The sequence below is a fragment of the Miscanthus floridulus genome, chromosome 8 (genome assembly GCF_019320115.1).
Source record: "Miscanthus floridulus cultivar M001 chromosome 8, ASM1932011v1, whole genome shotgun sequence".
NCBI classification, from domain to species: domain Eukaryota; kingdom Viridiplantae; phylum Streptophyta; class Magnoliopsida; order Poales; family Poaceae; genus Miscanthus; species Miscanthus floridulus.
This window is the reverse complement of record NC_089587.1, coordinates 173,963,761-173,981,196: the sequence shown is the minus strand read 5'-3', so window position 1 is coordinate 173,981,196 and position 17,436 is coordinate 173,963,761. Positions and strand designations below refer to the sequence as shown.

At 41.9% G+C, this 17,436-nt stretch overlaps 2 protein-coding genes and 1 non-coding gene across 3 annotated transcripts; 1 reads left to right on the top strand and 2 right to left on the bottom strand.

Annotated features, from left to right (window-relative positions):
- Nucleotides 1-3,388: 3,388 nt before the first annotated feature.
- Nucleotides 3,389-5,867, bottom strand: LOC136474052 (large ribosomal subunit protein eL6-like). Its single transcript, XM_066471669.1, has 4 exons — nt 5,579-5,867; nt 5,380-5,486; nt 3,810-3,991; nt 3,389-3,714 (listed from the first exon to the last, which is right to left on the bottom strand). The coding sequence occupies exons 1-4, from the start codon at nt 5,791-5,793 to the stop codon at nt 3,559-3,561; spliced, it is 660 nt and encodes a 219-aa protein (XP_066327766.1). The 5' UTR covers nt 5,794-5,867; the 3' UTR covers nt 3,389-3,558.
- A 606-nt stretch (nt 5,868-6,473) lies between these two features.
- LOC136474051 (ribosome biogenesis protein BRX1 homolog 1-like) lies at nt 6,474-10,609 on the bottom strand. The gene is made up of 8 exons (XM_066471668.1): nt 9,753-10,609; nt 9,520-9,661; nt 9,068-9,146; nt 8,836-8,960; nt 8,096-8,197; nt 7,903-7,971; nt 7,717-7,815; nt 6,474-6,831 (listed from the first exon to the last, which is right to left on the bottom strand). The coding sequence occupies exons 1-8, from the start codon at nt 9,971-9,973 to the stop codon at nt 6,697-6,699; spliced, it is 972 nt and encodes a 323-aa protein (XP_066327765.1). The 5' UTR covers nt 9,974-10,609; the 3' UTR covers nt 6,474-6,696.
- On the top strand, nt 10,415-10,571 carry LOC136478932 (U12 minor spliceosomal RNA). The gene has a single exon (XR_010764581.1). It is a non-coding gene; the product is annotated as a U12 minor spliceosomal RNA (small nuclear RNA).
- Nucleotides 10,610-17,436: the final 6,827 nt, after the last annotated feature.

Genomic DNA, 17,436 nt, shown 5'->3' with positions numbered 1-17,436 from the left:
ATAAAAAAGACCGATTAAGTTTTTTTCTCGATCACGCAAAAAGACCGATTAAGTTGTATTCCATTTAATGGCTAATCACTCTTATTAGGCCAGGCAACTTAGATGCAGCACCAAACGGAACACAGGTAAGGCACAGGCAGCATCGAAGCCAGGCAAAAAGGCTCCAGGGTCTCAATCAAACGAGCCCTAAAAGCTTAGAAGACCATCTCATGGGGCTTGTCACCATCCCTGAGATAGAACCGGGCGCCTAGGTAGGTTTTCAGGTCTGGGACAGCCTCAATAGCCTTGATCAGGGTGGCATCCACGGCCTTCTGGTCATCCTTCTTGAAGTCAGGCAGAGACTTGGATGCCTGCAGATTCAATCAAATCAAAAGATATGAAGCATGGTAGTCCCACGCTTTGCTCCAACTGAGGAATGATGGAGATGGGAAAGAGAATCATACACATAATCTCAGTAGGAGATTTTACTCTTTTTCCTTCAAAACAAAGAACCTTCCTTATTTTCCAAACAACACTCCTTATTTTCCACGTAGCCAAACAAACCGCTGCCAGTCCAACTGCATAAACTTGTTCTCCAATATGATTCCCCCTGTATTATTGATTTTATTTTGCCACTGATAGATCACGGTGAGATTATGATGCTTTATTAGTGTTTTTTTTATGATGAAATTTTATTAGTGTTTGTAATCTGCTCGCCTTCAGAATTCATGAATGCTGAAAGAGGGCAGATCACAAATACTAATAAAATTTCATAAAAAAACACACACTAATAAAGCATCATAACCTCAGCTCACCATGATCCATCAGCGGCAAAATAATCTTACCATGAGCATGAAACATTAGGCGAAGCTACAAACTGACATCAAAACTATATATACCGAGGAAGATAGAAGAGTTGTTCCATGCTTACATATTAGACGAAGTTATGTTGTCCTCACCTTGACCCAGGAATGCTGAGCACGCACAGGCTGCCACAGGTTGGCATATGATGGAAAGCCCATCTGGGTGTTTGTAAAACTCTATTTCGCATCATCAGAAATCCGTATGTTGTGCTTATGGCACTATATTAGTGCCAACGTGTTATGAAAATATCTAGCGTACGTGGCATGATATTTTTGTTCAGCTTTCTTACATGGTTGCTAGGTAGAATTACTTGCTTCAGGCAGTTGTCCTATCAAATTATATGCAGGTACATATAACATGTCAACTCCAGATAACCATGCTCACTTGCAGGTCCATAGATATTAGATACAGTGGCGGAGCTAGTAGCAAATTTTAGGAGGGGCCAATTTGCCTTACGAAGATCAATGTATACACAAATACTATAGCAATCAGTCACTAATCGCAAATTTGATGCTAATTACTACCTCAAAAACCCGACAATAAATATAAAGTAGACTCCATTAAGTATAAATTATCATTTATAAATACTCACTTCTAGTATACTGTATCGACTATATAGGAAATAGTGCTACAGATTAGTATTAAAATTGAAATAAAAATAGAAATTGAACATTAACTATTAGCCTATGACTGGTACTTAGGCTGTGGCAGGGGGGGTGGGGGGTGGGGTAAGGCCCAGGTTGGCCTAGCCTGAGCTCCGCCAGTGATTAGATAACATAAAACATCATACTAGAGGTCTATTATTTATTTATTTGTACACAAATAAGGATGCTGACTTGGGGTTCAGTTCACACCATAGGTTAAGATAGTTCCCCTATACTAGTAGTTTCCTAGCAGACTCTGGATGGATTGGTGCTAGTCGTTGAGAAGTTCAGTCATCATCATCACTAGGTGGATCAAACTCAATGGTACACCCACCCAGGGCTTTGAATCGCTCATAAGCCTCGTCAGATATCATAGGCGTCGAAGAGTACTTTTTCTGAGAGAGGAATGTCGGAATTTTTTGTTTAGACCCAAACGGATGTCGAGACCCAAGTTGTTGACTCGCACATGATGGACACAGTATTGGAATTCGTCGAACCGGCGAACCATATCATCATGGTCACGCTGCACCTTGTGATGCTTGCACCCCCGATGGTACAAGGCCCAGAGTGCTTCATCTGACTCCTTGTCCTTCTCCTCATAAAGAAACTCGTTGTATACATTTTCTTTACCTACATTAACAAAAGTTGACATCAGTGGACACAAGACAGCGTTCCATCAAAATCCCAAGCATGCATGAAGAGGCCCTTAATTAGCCACAAGTTTCAGAAGATGTATACTCCTACCTGCGGAGGTCGAATGGGTGCAGAAAGAGCGGCGAGTGTGCTGTGCGCATCCAAACAACTGCCGCTTGAAGGCATCGCTGCCTACGATCAGATCATCCGAGCGGGCAGCGCGAGATAAAGCGGCAGCCGCGGGCGCTGGGAGAACAAAGCGGGATCTGCCGGATGCAACACGGGCGAGCATGGACGCCAAGGGTGCCATCGGCTTGATCGTAGGAGGTACGGGTCGTCGGTTATATGGTTGTGCCGCCGCGCTCCCGCGCCTCCACCCCTGGATATACAGTTATACACAGAGGTGTTTGGCTAGGGTAGCTTCCTTCTGGGCCGGGCAAATGTGCCATGGGACGCCGCTTTCAATTTCTTATTTTACTCAAACCAAGATCAAAATCAAGAAAACCATTCGGAAAAATGAAATTTGTATTAAGGTATGTCAAAAACAGAGCAATGCATGATGGCATGGATGATATTCTTGCATGGCATTACGACAGAAATGGCATGCTTTCAGTTAGAATCAGCATGTGGGTTTATATTATGATGATGCACAACGACAAAGCCAGCGTGAAAGTGTGTGTACAATTGAGCAGGTGAAGAATTTGGAAGCTGAATTGCCCGACCCGGATAAAACACTTTGCTAGGAGGTTGGCCACATATTCTTTAGCTCTGATGACTACAAACCTGAAACGAAGAGGCTTGACAGCGGACTCCGTCTGCTTTGTCTGCCAACGATTGGATGAGGATGGAGCACATTTATATTCTTATTAAAAAATGCAAACATGTCAGGTATGTATGTCGTCATAGGTTTATAGAATAGCTAAGAGAGAAGTTCAAGTCTGCACAAGCGGTCGTGGAGTAGCTAATGACCCTGGATACCCCCACACAATTGAAAGCCATTTTCGTTCATTCTATCTAACTGGTGTTACGAAAGACAACGTATCAGCAGAGACAAGGAGAGCGACCGGGGAGTTGGCTCATTTGTCGTTTCGGCAACCAGAAGAGATAATACCAAGTTCATTCCTTAACTACAGGGCAACTTGGTGAATATTTTTTAACAGACTTTGTGGAAACCTTAAGGCACTCAAATGATAGCAAATACACCGGACAGTCAGCAATTCAAACAAAATGGGATCTCAAGACAACATTTACCTACCCAAAGAACCAAAGGCAGATAACGCAATGCTGAACCACCAAACGTTTAAAACTTTCTTAGATCTTCTCATAATATTTAACAGGCAGACTTCAATCAGAAAGAAATGTTCGCTACCCGGGGTACAAAACTCAGGAGTACAAGAGCACTCAGGCAAAACGATTCTTATGAACTCCAAAACTAAGCTTAGAAGACCATCTCATGGGGCTTGTCACCATCCCTGAGAGAGAACCGGGCGCCAAGATAGGTTTTCAGCTCTGGGACAGCCTCAATAGCCTTGATCAGAGCAACATCCACAGCCTTCTGGTCATCCTTCTTGAAGTCAGGCAGAGACTTGGATGCCTGCACAGATTCATCAAAAGACATGAAGCACTGTAATCACTACATGGAGCACGAAGGGTCGATGAAACAACAGATCATGTTACTCGGACATCTACCTCCTTCTCTGTCTCGAAAAGCTCGCCCTCAGTCTTCTTCGCCTTCTGCTTCTTCTCCCTGGCAAAGTACTTGTCATCAAACTTTGCGACATCAACACCAGAGATGTCAACCTTGGTTGATGTAGCAATGACATAGGTCTGGTTCACACGGCGGATCGGCACTCCATTGATCTTGAAAGGCCCTGAAAGATAACAAAATTATTAAGAAACTAATGACAGGAAAACAATATCAAGTAGAACAGGATGGCAAAAAAATACTCTTTTGCATGCATGAACAGAGGCATGCAGCTAGACAAGCTGCAGGGTATGGTTGTGATGGTGAACAGAATCATTTTATCAACTTTAAATAAAAGTAACTATTATAAATCCGAACATTCCTAGGAGTCTTGGCTCACATTACTTAAACTATATTAAAAATGTTTCCATCAGTTCAAAGACATGAGAATGCAGATAGTACAACAGTCTATTTTTTAATGAATCCAGTTTGTATATCACTCATACAGGTCATATAGTCCAAACTGGATTCAGATTCATTAAAAACTCAGTTCAACTATTCAAGTAAATGTGTATTCAGATTCCTTAAAAACTCGGTTCACCTATATTCAAGTAAATGTGTAGTTGCAAGACAATCTTCAAAGTACCTTATTACTATTCCAACTCTAATATATACACCCCGTCGTCACACCAGACTCTACAAATAATATAGTTCCCAGATTGAGCTAACCAGAGTAAGCATTTACAACTAACTTTCAACTGATTAAGCATAAACTACAAAGCTTTTAACTACGGATTGATATTGATCCACACTACTCGGCTAGTTGGCTGTGATTAGGGGCGGCGGCACGACCGACCACAGAAACAAGAGACTTTTTCCTGTGTGCCATTATAAAAGATCGTAATCCCCTGTGTGCCCCTGAAAAAATTCAGCGGTCTTCAGCGCCACTACTTCAACTTTTTCGTGTCCTCCATGCCACTTCCGTCAGTTTGGACGCTAACGCCGTCAAACTGCAGGTGTGAAAAGACGAAAATGCCCTTAAGTTCAAATATGTTATTAATTTTTTTTGAGCATCTTAACGATTTCAAATGAAAAAACTCAAAACTAGAAAGTTGTAGATCTCGTCGAGATCTATAATTTTCATATAAAAATTATTTTCATTTAATTCCGTAAAAAAAATATGATTTGATATGATTAATATATCTTAGAAAAATCATATTATTTTTTTTGCGAAATTGAATGAAAAAAAAAATTATATGAAAATTATAGATCTCGACGAGATCTATAACTTTCTAGTTTTGAGTTTTTTCATTTGAAGTCGTTAAGATGCTAAAAAAAAATTAATAACATATTTGAACTTAAGGGCATTTTCGTATTTTTACACCTGCAGTTTGACGGCGTTAGAGCCCAAACTGACGGAAGTGGCATGGATGACACGAAAAAGTTGGAGTAGTAACGCTGAAGACCGCTGAATTTTGTCAGGGGCACACAAAGGATTAAGATCTTTTATAATGGCACACAGGGAAAAGTCTCCAGAAACAAACCAAAGGGATAAGTGGACTAAGCGTGGCTCACCAGATATGAGGAGCAGACCGGACTTGAGCTGCTTGAGGAACACCACTCTCTTCCCCATGAAGCGCCCCGCGAGGAGGATCAGCACCGTACCGGGAGTGATGCTCGACCTGAACAAACGAAGGGCAATTGGAATCAAATCTCCACGCAAAATAAACACGAACACCACGCGGGCTGCTACTCGAAGGAATGACTTCGGCACCTGAGATTAGTGGGCTTAGGCTTGCGGGTGCTGGGAACGCGGGGCTTGACGTCGTCGGCGGGGTAGAACTTGGGTTCCCCGGCGGCGGCGGGCTTCTCGGCCTTGGGGAAGGCTCCGCCGTGCTTGGCCTTGATGGCCCACAGCCCACGGCTGTGGTACGCGTGCGACCGCGACACACGTTTGATGCCCATCGACAGCTTCGACGTCGGCGCCATTGGATCGGAGCGGTGCGAGGCGCTGCTTCGTCTCGGGGGCTGGGGGCGGCGGCGGGCGAAGAATGGAGGAGAGGGTTTGGTCACGGGATTTATATTTGTGCGGCGGCGTAGAGGTGGCTAGGTCCTTGGGCTCCTCTGCGTGTAGTAGTGGGCCTAAATGTTGAGGCCCATGCGCCTCTCGTGCGGGTGGCGTTTAGACGAGCTCACAGCCTGTTTAGAACGCAGGAAATAATTCTGTTCCTGTGAAATTTTCTTGCATGTATAATTTCTGAAAATATTTTGCGTTCCAGACAGGCCCTTGACAGTGCCTTCAGCGTGTTTGGATTTGAAGTTCGGAACGCAGAGGTAAATGTAGTTTTCTTTTGGTAAAAATTCTAGGAAATGGTTCAAATTCGAGAGCATTGAGCCTGTTCGCTGGTTGGTTTCTGGATTGATAAACCTGACTGGTACTGGTTTATTATGAGAGAAAAACACTGTTAGCTGACAGATAAGCCCTGACTGAAATCAACAAGCGAACAGGCTAAAAATGTAAAACAGTCACGTTAAAATGGGGGCTTCTGCTGCCTGCCATTACTGAAGTATACTGCATAGAACACGGCTATTACTGTCAAATCACATTGATATCTTGGCATTGAACTGTGATTGCGCTTCCTCATGATTCTCGGCGACCAATTCGGAAGTGATATAATACTTGCCACCACATTCACTAGAAGCAATCACGAGAGAATGTCATATGGGCAGAAGTTATCTCATCACTAAAATCCGATTTTATGTAAATAAACATATGCCTTGTCATACAAAACTTCCACAACATGGGCACTGCCACACTAGTAAACAAAATCTGCGCTTGCTGAAGGGAGTTGCTGATGCTTCACGACTTTGACAGGGTCGATCAAAGCCCAGTTACTCCCCTTTCCAGAGCTCAGCAAACTCATCAGGCTCTAGCGTGTTCTCCATCTCGTGCATCTTCCTCCTCACCTTAGCCTTCACCTTCTTGGCATATTTGCCTGCCTTCTGCCTCTTCTCTAGTGCACGGATCTGAAGGAAACCAAAAAAGAAGTGTCAGATGTAGAGTGACAGAAACATTGAGTTCTAGTGGGGCAATATCACATGTTGTCTAGGTCCTCAAATAAACACCACTGGTTATTTAGAGCATCTCCAACAGATTAGCCAAATCGTTCTCTAAAGGTAAATTTGGCTATTATTAAAGGAAAAACGTCTCCAACACACTCTGTAATTGACTCTCCAAATTTAGTAGCTCTCCATCCCACCTCATTCGCTCTCTATCTTTGGATAGCATACCTCACTAGCCATCCAGCCTCTTGGTTTTACAGAGTCTGTTGGAGTACCCTATTACTTTTTTGTCTAATCTATTTTAGAGAATAGCTAAATCAGTAAATTTGGCTAGTGTTTTTGGGGAATCTCTTGGAGATGCTCTTAGGCTAAAACAAACTACACTGTGAACTTGAAGCAAGTGCAACAAGCATAAGTAAATGTTTTTCATTCTTAGCTCCAATTCAAGGAAAACAGGAAGACACAGTGTTGTACACCACAATGAGCAATTAATCCAAAATAGTTAGTGGCGTGCAAGCATAATTCTCAATGCTTCAAAGACGATATTAGTACCAAATTTAGCTCAAATCTCATTCTTGGATAGTTCCAACACTCGATTCTTGATTAAAAAGTGCACTGTGACTTCCATATTAAGTGTTCTGTGGAGAAATTGTGCGCTATCACCTGCCTCATAATTTTTCTTAACTCTTTTTTAAAAACCTAAAACTGAAGGAATTAAATAACACATAGTATCAACTAGCCCTTAATGAAAAATAATTAACCTGGGTTGCCTATAGAATAGTAGTAACGCCTACAGGTATATTCAAACATATGAACAGTACTCGACATCAGAACAGTGAATTAACATACCTGATTGGGGGAAATGTAGTATGGGTTCTCATACCATGTAGGACCACCAAAACTACCACCAAATATTTTGATTGGATTCAAACAGAACCTGGGGCCAACCTACATAGAGTAATCCAAGCACAAATTATTATTTAGAGAAAACTAGGAAAAATGTAAAGTATCCATATAGAAGCTTGGTGCAATTACCTCAATAAGTGTCATTTTATCCAGACCACCTTTATCAACTTTATCGATCTCATTGTGAGGAACCGAAATCTGCCAAAGTAGGTTGGTTTCTAAAATTGAAATGGTGCTAAGACATGAACTTTGCATTGCACACACAAAAAAACGAACCTAATCCAAACAAAAATTCAAACTGACAAATGGAGAGATAGATCACCTGGTAGTTTCGAAACCAAACATGGCCATCCACAATGGAGAAGACAAATACATGGTCATGGAAAGGTTTTGCTTTACGGTGATCTTTAGGAGTAGCAAAGATCTGCACAAGTACAGGTAATGATTTCACAATCATGTTTTACAAGATCTTCTACTTTTGTAAGAACTTATTTGTCCCATAAAACACATAGATATGAAAGTTCACATACATCATCAACAAAAGTTGGTTTGATAGTATAAGCAGTATTAACTTCATATACACCATCTTTTTGGTTTACAGTGAGCAATGGAAATGCAAGATTAAATAGCAGCGCACAAGGTGTTCTTATGTTCCCATCGTTTCCAAAGAAAAGAAAAGAAAAGAAAAACTCGACCGGGGGGGTTAAGACTGCCCCCGCAGCATTACAAATAAGAAGAAGGACCTTCTCACCCGGCCGAGAAAACCCCCGCCCCCACCCTTACACGGTGGCTTTCCGTCGCCCAAGTGAGAATTGGGCCGGTGCCCCCCTTACACGGTGGCCACCCTTAAACTAGCAAAGTGGAGTTTGACCCTGTTGTATGTTTGCAAAATCCTCTCAGATCTTTATATCATTTAAAAACCAAGCTGTTTACATACCAAAGAGAAAACGGCACAAGCAAATCTGGATAATTGGACAGATCAGTTCAGTTCATCAACTTGTTAAAAAAATGCTTAGCCATATGTATGTATGTAAGGCATAAAATGTGAAACCAATTACATACCTGAGTTATCATTTCCTTCACGAGCTTCCAATGAGGTTGCTCATCAAAATTTGCAGAAAATGTAAGAAGTGGGCGTGACCCTTTCAGATGGTTACCGGTAAGCTTCAACTCCTCCATGGTGTGAACTACAGTAAACATCACATCGTGATTAATCATTAACTCATGACAAAAGCATATAGACTGCAGTGCATAAGACAACCACAGTGTAAGTATTATTTGGGTCATAGCATACCAGCATTAACTAGAAATTTGACTGATGGTCCTCCAGGTGACTTGACCATCCAGAGGTAAAGATCCTTCTGTTTTCTGCACTGTAATACATGAAGGAAAAAAAAACTTCAGCCACATAATTAAATAAGTTAACAGAAAGTCTAATGCATACATATATTGAACAACTATAATTGTGGGATGGCGAATGGCGCAGATGCAGTCAAAGATAATGCCCATTGCCCAGTAGAGAATTGGCACCAGAGCAAAATGGGGGTTGTTTGCGCAATACCTGAGAGCCCAGAGAACATTCATAGAACGAAAAAACCAGAGCCAAAGCTTGAGATTTACTTTGCGCCACAGACTTATACAGTGTAAGAGGTGCGATTTACACAGCTTGTAAGCAAGCATCATCATTATGTCAATTGTAACAAAATTTCCACCATGCGGGGTAGAAGCATAGTACAAGAGCAATACCTCGAAGAAGAGGCAGCTGGAGCAGCTCCTGAGCTCGAGCAGCTCGTTCAGCGCGCTCCCCTTGCTCTGCTTGGACTCGACCTTGCTGTCCTTCTTCGCGTGCGGGAGCAGCGACAGCACGTCCTGCATCAGATGCCGATACCTACGCCGAGCACGCACGATTGAATGGAATCACCCACCACATGAAACGACTCATCAAGACACTGCAAGGGGGGGAAACAGGGAGCACTCACCTGTACGTGATGCGGCGGGAGCAGGTGATGAGCACCTTCTCCCTGTTCCGGAACGGCGCCACCACGGCACCGTCGCCCGCGGAGGCGGCGGGCTCGGCGTCGGGGGACGGGTCCTTGAAGCCGAAGAGCGTGCGCTCCGGGCGCGCCGGCGCGGAGTCGTCGGGCTTCTCTGCGCCGGCCGCCTCTGCCGAGGCGTCGGTGCGCTTCCGCTTCTTCGCCATGGCACTATGTGCGCTTCCGCGTGGGCTGGAAAGCGCGGAGGCGGCGGCGGCGAACGGTTAGGGCCTGAAGGGAGCAGCAGGCGCGGGGAGGCGAGCAGAGCACGACGGCGAGCTAGGGTTTAAGCCACACGGAGCGCTTGGGGTCTGCTTGTTGAGACTTGAGATAGAGGCACGCGTCAAGTAGGCCTGATGGGCCAGTATGGCCTCGTAGTGGCTTATCCATGACGGGCCAGGCCAAGCCGGTCCTAGAAGTAGGCCGGCCCATTTAAGATGTTTGGATGTAGAGCCCCGGCCCCCCGGGGAGGCAGCGCACACGAGAGAAGCAAAGCGTTCCGAGGAAGAAAAGAACTATCCAAAGCAAATAATCCCATACCGGAGAGCGGAGGATGCGCGCAGTTGTGTGGATGGCATATATAGGGGGTGGGGTGCTAACGTAGAAACTTGCCTTAAACTAATGAGTAAGGAAAACAAAGCGCTGCGGTGAGAGCCGCACGCAGTGCGGGGTCAAAACCTGCACCGCAATTTTTGAAGGGCGAAGAGGCTGGCGCGGGTATTGACACTGCCCTACTTTGCAGGACTTACCTGTGCGGGCCTCCCCACCCACCAAAGCAAAACCTAAAAATTCACTTATTCATTATTCTAACTAACTAAAAATAAAATTCATTTATACGCTAAAATAAAATACAAAATAAAACCAAATAAAATTGGGAAATTCATAGAATTATTATTTAGTGCTTAATTAGAGATAAGGGTGTCTTTTCATCCCCTCTCTATCACACTTTTTCACACTCAACCGTGGCCACCAAACCAAAATCTAAAAATTCATTATTCTAACTAACTAAAAATAAAAATAAAATTCATTTATACGCTAAAATAAAATAGAAAAAGTCTACCTGACCCCCTCAACTATCATACTTGGTCTACTTCACCCCCTCAACTATAAACCGTCTGTTTTACCCCCTGAACTATCTAAAACCGTCTGATTTACCCCCTGGAGCGGTTTTCAGCGGCGGTTTACTACAGTAACAGCGGTGCTACAGTGACGACGGGTTGCTACAGTACCCGTATTTTGAATTTTCTTTTTTTATTTATTTTCGGTGAATTTTTGAAAAATCATAGTAAATCATAGAAAAATCATAAAATGAAAAATTTAATTTTATTGGACTCCACATGAGTAGATCTACATAGTGAATATATAATACAGTATACTTTAGTACAAAATTTTTACTGTAGCCTTAGATTAATTGGAAAATCTAATTTTGTCTGTAATTAATTAGAATAATTCATAGCTGCAGCTTCTATGGTCCAATTGTGGTGAAATTTTTATGGTACGCTAATTATTGTATGCTTGAACTATAGTAAAAATTTCGTACTCATTGAACTATGTATAACTTAGTTATAGATAAATTCTAATTAATTACAGACAAAATTGGATTTTCCAATTAATCTAAGGCTACAGTAAAAATTTTGTACTAAAGTATACCGTATTATATATTCACTATGTAGATCTACTCATGTGGAGTCCAATAAAATTAGATTTTTCATTTTATGATTTTTCTATGATTTACTATGATTTTTCAAAAATTCACCGAAAATAAATTAAAAAAAAAAGAAAATTCAAAACACGGGTACTGTAGCAACCCGCCGTTACTGTAGCAACCCGCTGTTACTGTAGCAAAACCGCCGCTGAAAACCGCCCCAGGGGGTAAATCGGACGGTTTTAGATAGTTTAGGGGGTAAAACAGACGGTTTCATAGTTGAGGGGGTGAAGTAGACCAAGTATGATAGTTGAAGGGGTCAGGTAGACTTTTTCCAAAATAAAATACAAAATAAAACTAAAATAAAACCAAATAAAATTGGGAAATTCACAACGCCACTACGCAAATCGTAAATGTTGAGAAATTGTAAATGTTGAGAATTATTATTTAGTGTTCAATCAGAGATAAATGCGTCTTTTCATCCCCTCTCTCTATCACACTTTTCCACACTCAATCGTGGCCTCTGTATATATGAATACAACAGAGATCATTTGCATCGCTTCTCTCGTTCTCTACTTTTCTAACAATGTTATTGCGCACGTGCTCTCCACTGCAAGTTGAGAGGCAAGAAGAAGTTCTGTTCGCTGGAAGACTCGCCAAAGATGGATTTCGCCGGCGCTATTGCGGTTGAAGGAAGGACGAGGAATTGGCCTCTGATTCACTGCAAGACCGGCGTATCTCCTTCGTTGTTTCTCCGTAAGTCTACAAATTTGTGGCCATGCGGCCTATAAGCCTGGGAGAACAACAATCCGAATGAAGAAAAAGATGGACGCTTGCATTATTGGTTGAAGAAAGACGCAAGCAAGAGCATCTGGAGTTCTCGACAAACCAAAGTTGTAAGCACATGTGAATTTGTTCAATTCGTTATGTTCTTACCTCTCTACGGCAATGGACGCCGCGGCGCCGTGGTGTCCGATTGGCTGCGGGTGGCGCCAGTTCGCACCTGTATGCGGCCATGCGCTCATCGGCCCGAGGCATCCACACGAACGCAGCCATAGGTCATAGCCATGGCCCCTGGCCAGGCCGAAATCGACAGTGCCCGCGCGCCCGGTGTGGCCACGGTGCCTGCACACAACTTGACCCGTGTGCTTGCCCGGCGGTTGGTGGCCGGCTAAGGCCAGGCCCGCGACGGAGGCTACCCTACACCTGCGCCTCGCGCGCCACGGCGGCCGCTCCTGCGCCCGCGGCTGGCAACCCCGCACAGCGTCCTCGGCCCGACGCTCGAGGCCTCGCGCGGCACACACCGGTGGCGACGGCATCCATGGCCGAGTTTGGCGCAGGTTGCGGCGGCCTTCGCGACTTGGTGCTGGCGGCCGAATCCACGGTGGCGGTCGTGCCCCTTCAGCTCAAAGCAGAGGCGGCTGCACCCGTTCGGCCCATGGCGACGGCACCCGCATGCCTGGCCTACGACTACGGCTGTGGCACCCGCTCACCCGGCCACAGGACAGCGGCTCCGTGTCCCGCCGGCGATGGCTGGGGCTACGAGCCTGCTCGGCCTGGAACGACCGCGCACTCGGTAGGCAGCGGTGGCCGCGCAGCGGACACCGGCACCAACGCCTGTTGCGCCCCATCGGTCTGTGGCTGTGTGCTCACCGGCCCGGGCCGAAACGGCGGCGTCGGGGCACTCGCATGCATCAAGAAAGGCCGAACGCTGCAGGTCTACAGGCAACCGTCCATAAGGCTTCCCAGGAAAGGGATAAGGTTGTGCCATTTTGCATAGAAGTCCCTTATCATTCATATGAATTGCATAATAATCTAAATAGATTATTTATGTTTAGCCTCAACACATCACTGCAATATATTGCATTTATATATCCTATAAATACTTGTTTTAGACCTCGTATCTAAATAAATTATGATGTAAATAGATAATTTTGAGACATCCGTTCTCATAAATTGCATCATGGTATTATATTGCAGTTGAATTTACTATGATGATATTTATATATGTTTTCTGTGTCTATGATTTTCTGTTTTAGTCGTAGACTATAACAGTATTTAGTATAGGCAGAGCATTTACTCTTATACTTTGTTTGCTTTTAAGACCAGAAAATTGTTCATGTCTAAACATACATAGTTCGTCGATTTTGTTGTTTGGCAATTAATTTTAGTTGCAACAAAATCGGATCCTCTTAATTAATTAACTAATAGTTAATTAAGGATCGATAAATTGAGGCTTATATGAGTCTAATCCAGAAAAGCAAAATGGCAGCCAAACCATTTTTGCTAGTATGGCTAACATAAGAAATAGATATGCTTTGAGCCTACAAGATTTTGCATAGTTATGCTACTAGCTAACTATAGCACTATATGCTTAGTAAATTCAGTACAATAGTATATTTATTCCTGTACTTTGTTGATCTTGTTAATTTGATAATTTTTTCATAAATTGCATTTTTAACAATGGTAGATCCTCTTAATTAAGCATTTCTTAATGAACAATGGATTATGCAAAATTGTTATATTCATATCTTTGATACATTTGGGATCCTAACACAAGTGATGGAGTCCTAGGCATTGGCTGCACTTAATTCATCTTGAAGATCATGCCTATGGCCGTGAGTATTCACCCATCATTGAGAGGTCTACATCATGTTTGTTTAAACTTGATGATTACCTACATTGTGTTGTCCCACAACAAGTGTTTTGGAAATATAAGAATGATACACTTTTATGGTGACTATCATTATTCATTATTAAAGGCTATACACAGGTGGTAGAGTCTTAGGCATTGGCTGCGGTATATTCCTACGAATATATCAGCCCAGAGACCGTGCCTATAGCAGCAATTTATTTGCCTACTACTGAGAGATCTACTCTATGTTTCGGACATAGAGCTTATCCACAATGTGTGTGCCAACATTAATAATGATTGTTCATAAGGTCTACACATCTTGTGATTACCTCTAATTGTTGGAAAGTTTACAGTTTTGTTGACTATCTCCAATAATCCAAAACAAAGTGACAAGATATGGAATCCCCTAAATTTTTGCATTTGGAAATTACATCACCATAGTGATTTTTAATTTATCTCAGGTGTAAATTAATTAAATCAATAGTTCGTCACATGTTGTGGATATTGACATTAGAGGAGTTTGATGAACACGCTCTAGATGGCATCACTATCCCACATGAACAATGGACATTAATATTGGTTTTTATCCCATGGACTAATAGAATAATTTAATGAACCTCAATTAGGGGTTGTTTGTTATAGATCAAAGGGAATGGTGCCTTATTGTTTTTAAGGTACTACATCCATCAAGGTTTTTGATATGATTATCTTGTGGAAAGAAATGCATACTCGTTAGAAATTTTATGAACAATAAATAAATTCATATAGCTTGAGGCTAATCATGAGTGGGTCATGTCTCTAGTTTTTCAAACTATTGAAGACTATGATCATATTGTTCATACAATTTGCTTCCACTAGTAAAAGCAAAAGGCCTAATGTGCAATATGAGTGATGGCAATGTGAACCCAAGAATGACAAAGAGTAATGTCATATATGTGGTTGTGTTTAGCATAGCGCTAAACAATGCCATACTCTTAAATTTGTAGTTGATCTATATCAAGATTCTATAAGGAATGAAACAGGAGCTACAGAAATAAGATATGAAGGGCGCTTCAATCTTAAAATCTGAAGCTACATAGGAGGTTGGTTGTTTATGCTGGATCTTATGGGATCACATAACAATACTTCTCCTTTTCTCATAAAGAGAACATCACATAGATGGACAACATGATCATCGAATATGCTTCGAATGATTTGTTTTGAGATTTGGTATAATCTCATGGGTCCGTTGATAATATGTGATAATGTACATCGAAGATGTTGTAATACTTGTGTTGTCAACGCATAACTATTATGGATATCATATCGATGTATTTGATACTCGACAATATTTATGGATTTCTATATATTAGATAAGAATCTCATTGAATTCTTGTCATATATCGATTATACTGGAATCATTCCAATGTGGAATGATATGTGCCTAGTGAACATTTGTACCACAAACTCTATAATTAGGGAAGCAAAATGTTCCTAGTTCTTATGACAAGAAGAGAGAATATTTTGGCCATCGCTGATGCGATGCAATGATCATTTGGCCTATTTTGCCACTATCATTCTTCCTTAGATACTGAGTTAGCAATTAAGGATATTCAATTATGTCCCAACTCAACTCGTATCTTAATAAATTATAGAGATATCCAAATGTGTTTTCGTATGGAAACACAAAAGGACAACATTGGATATGGCATATAAATAATGAGATAAGTCTCGTTTTAGTTGCATTATGCATACAACCATCCCCGTACAACATGTTGCGTATCAGATATTTTTTCATACTGTTGATGTATTCTAGATTTGGAATGAACAACTTGGTCATCATATGGGATGAGGTGAAAAATTATTAGCGGTTCATTTGGTCAAGATTTTCCCAAAGTGTGGATACGATAAGTGCCACAAGGGAAATAAATTTTAAGACCCATTTATCTTAAAATCAAATTAAATGTCTTAGATTCCTTGATCGTATTCAAGAGAATATGTATGGGTCTAGTACAAAGATTGTATGGACAGTTCAGACATTTCATGGTTGTAAAGAATAAAGATACATCTATAAAATGGTCTAGAGCATGTGAAGTATCCACACTCAGCCATGCATTTGGTAAATAATGGCTCTTGTGAGCTCATTATCCTGACCACTACTAAATTTTTGTACCTACAATGACGATTGTTTGGTATAACAAGAGTTTAGTTACATATCCAAAAAGATAAAAAGAATCTATGAAGTATGACAAGGTCATAGCAGGACCATTGTTACTGAATTGTTATTTGCCAACTTCGTGTTGGGCCAGATAGATTTACACACTCCTGACTTGTGATTAACTGCATATCCCCTATATGCATTTAATACGTGGGAATCCATGATGATTTTCTATTTGCGTAAGATTGGGCTACGTTGTATACGTACCAATCTCACCACCACAGCGTACATTCATGGGTACACAGAAAACTAGGGATCAATGTGAGATTTCAATCTCCACCGATTGTTAAAGTATCTAGAACCTTTTATGGAGGATCTATTTGTGGCAGAACCTCTCGAAATAATAGGCTTTCGAAGGTGCTCATCTTCTATTAGACACTAAGCACCACGATAGTGAGCTACATCAGAGCACACCCCAAGGAAGAACTCAAAACAATCCACATTTTACATCCAGAATTTAATAATGAGTACGAGCTTATAATACTTAGTCCATTTCATACAAAAAGAGTTCTTGAAAATTATTTATTACAATACTAGAGTTCAGAGTGCGATAATTAAACAATGGAATGAAAATAAACATCTAGCGGAAACAATACAAGGATACGTCTGTGCCCACCAGAAGAATCCTCCACACAAGAGCTACTCCTCAAGCTGCACCTGCAATAGGGGTAAAATAAACCCTGAGTACACAATGTACTCGTAAGACTTACCCGACTAGTGTGAATAGTTTCTCGACTCTCAAGGGTATGATAGGCAATATGGGTTTGCTGTTTTCTTTTTGTTTGCGAAAAGCATTACTAGAAGTACATCCTCAAGATCAAGTTTAATTAGCAATCATGATTACTTTATTAGCTAACAATTCTAGGTAAGCACATGTTCTACTTTTAAGCAAGGGTTAAGAAATCAGAACTATTTCATCATCTTTCATCTTCCAGTTATTACTATGGTGCTAGACCATAGCCAAGTCATACCATCTCATGGAAACGGCAATTCACGAACCAATGTATCCTAGATGGGTACCCCAAAATACACGCCCTGTTTGTACCCCAGGCACAAACAAGACCAACCCATTCCACTCCTGTCATGGGGTCCAGGTCCCTGTCCAAACTTGGACTCCAAGCCCCCACACTTGAGACCCGATCTCAACATAATG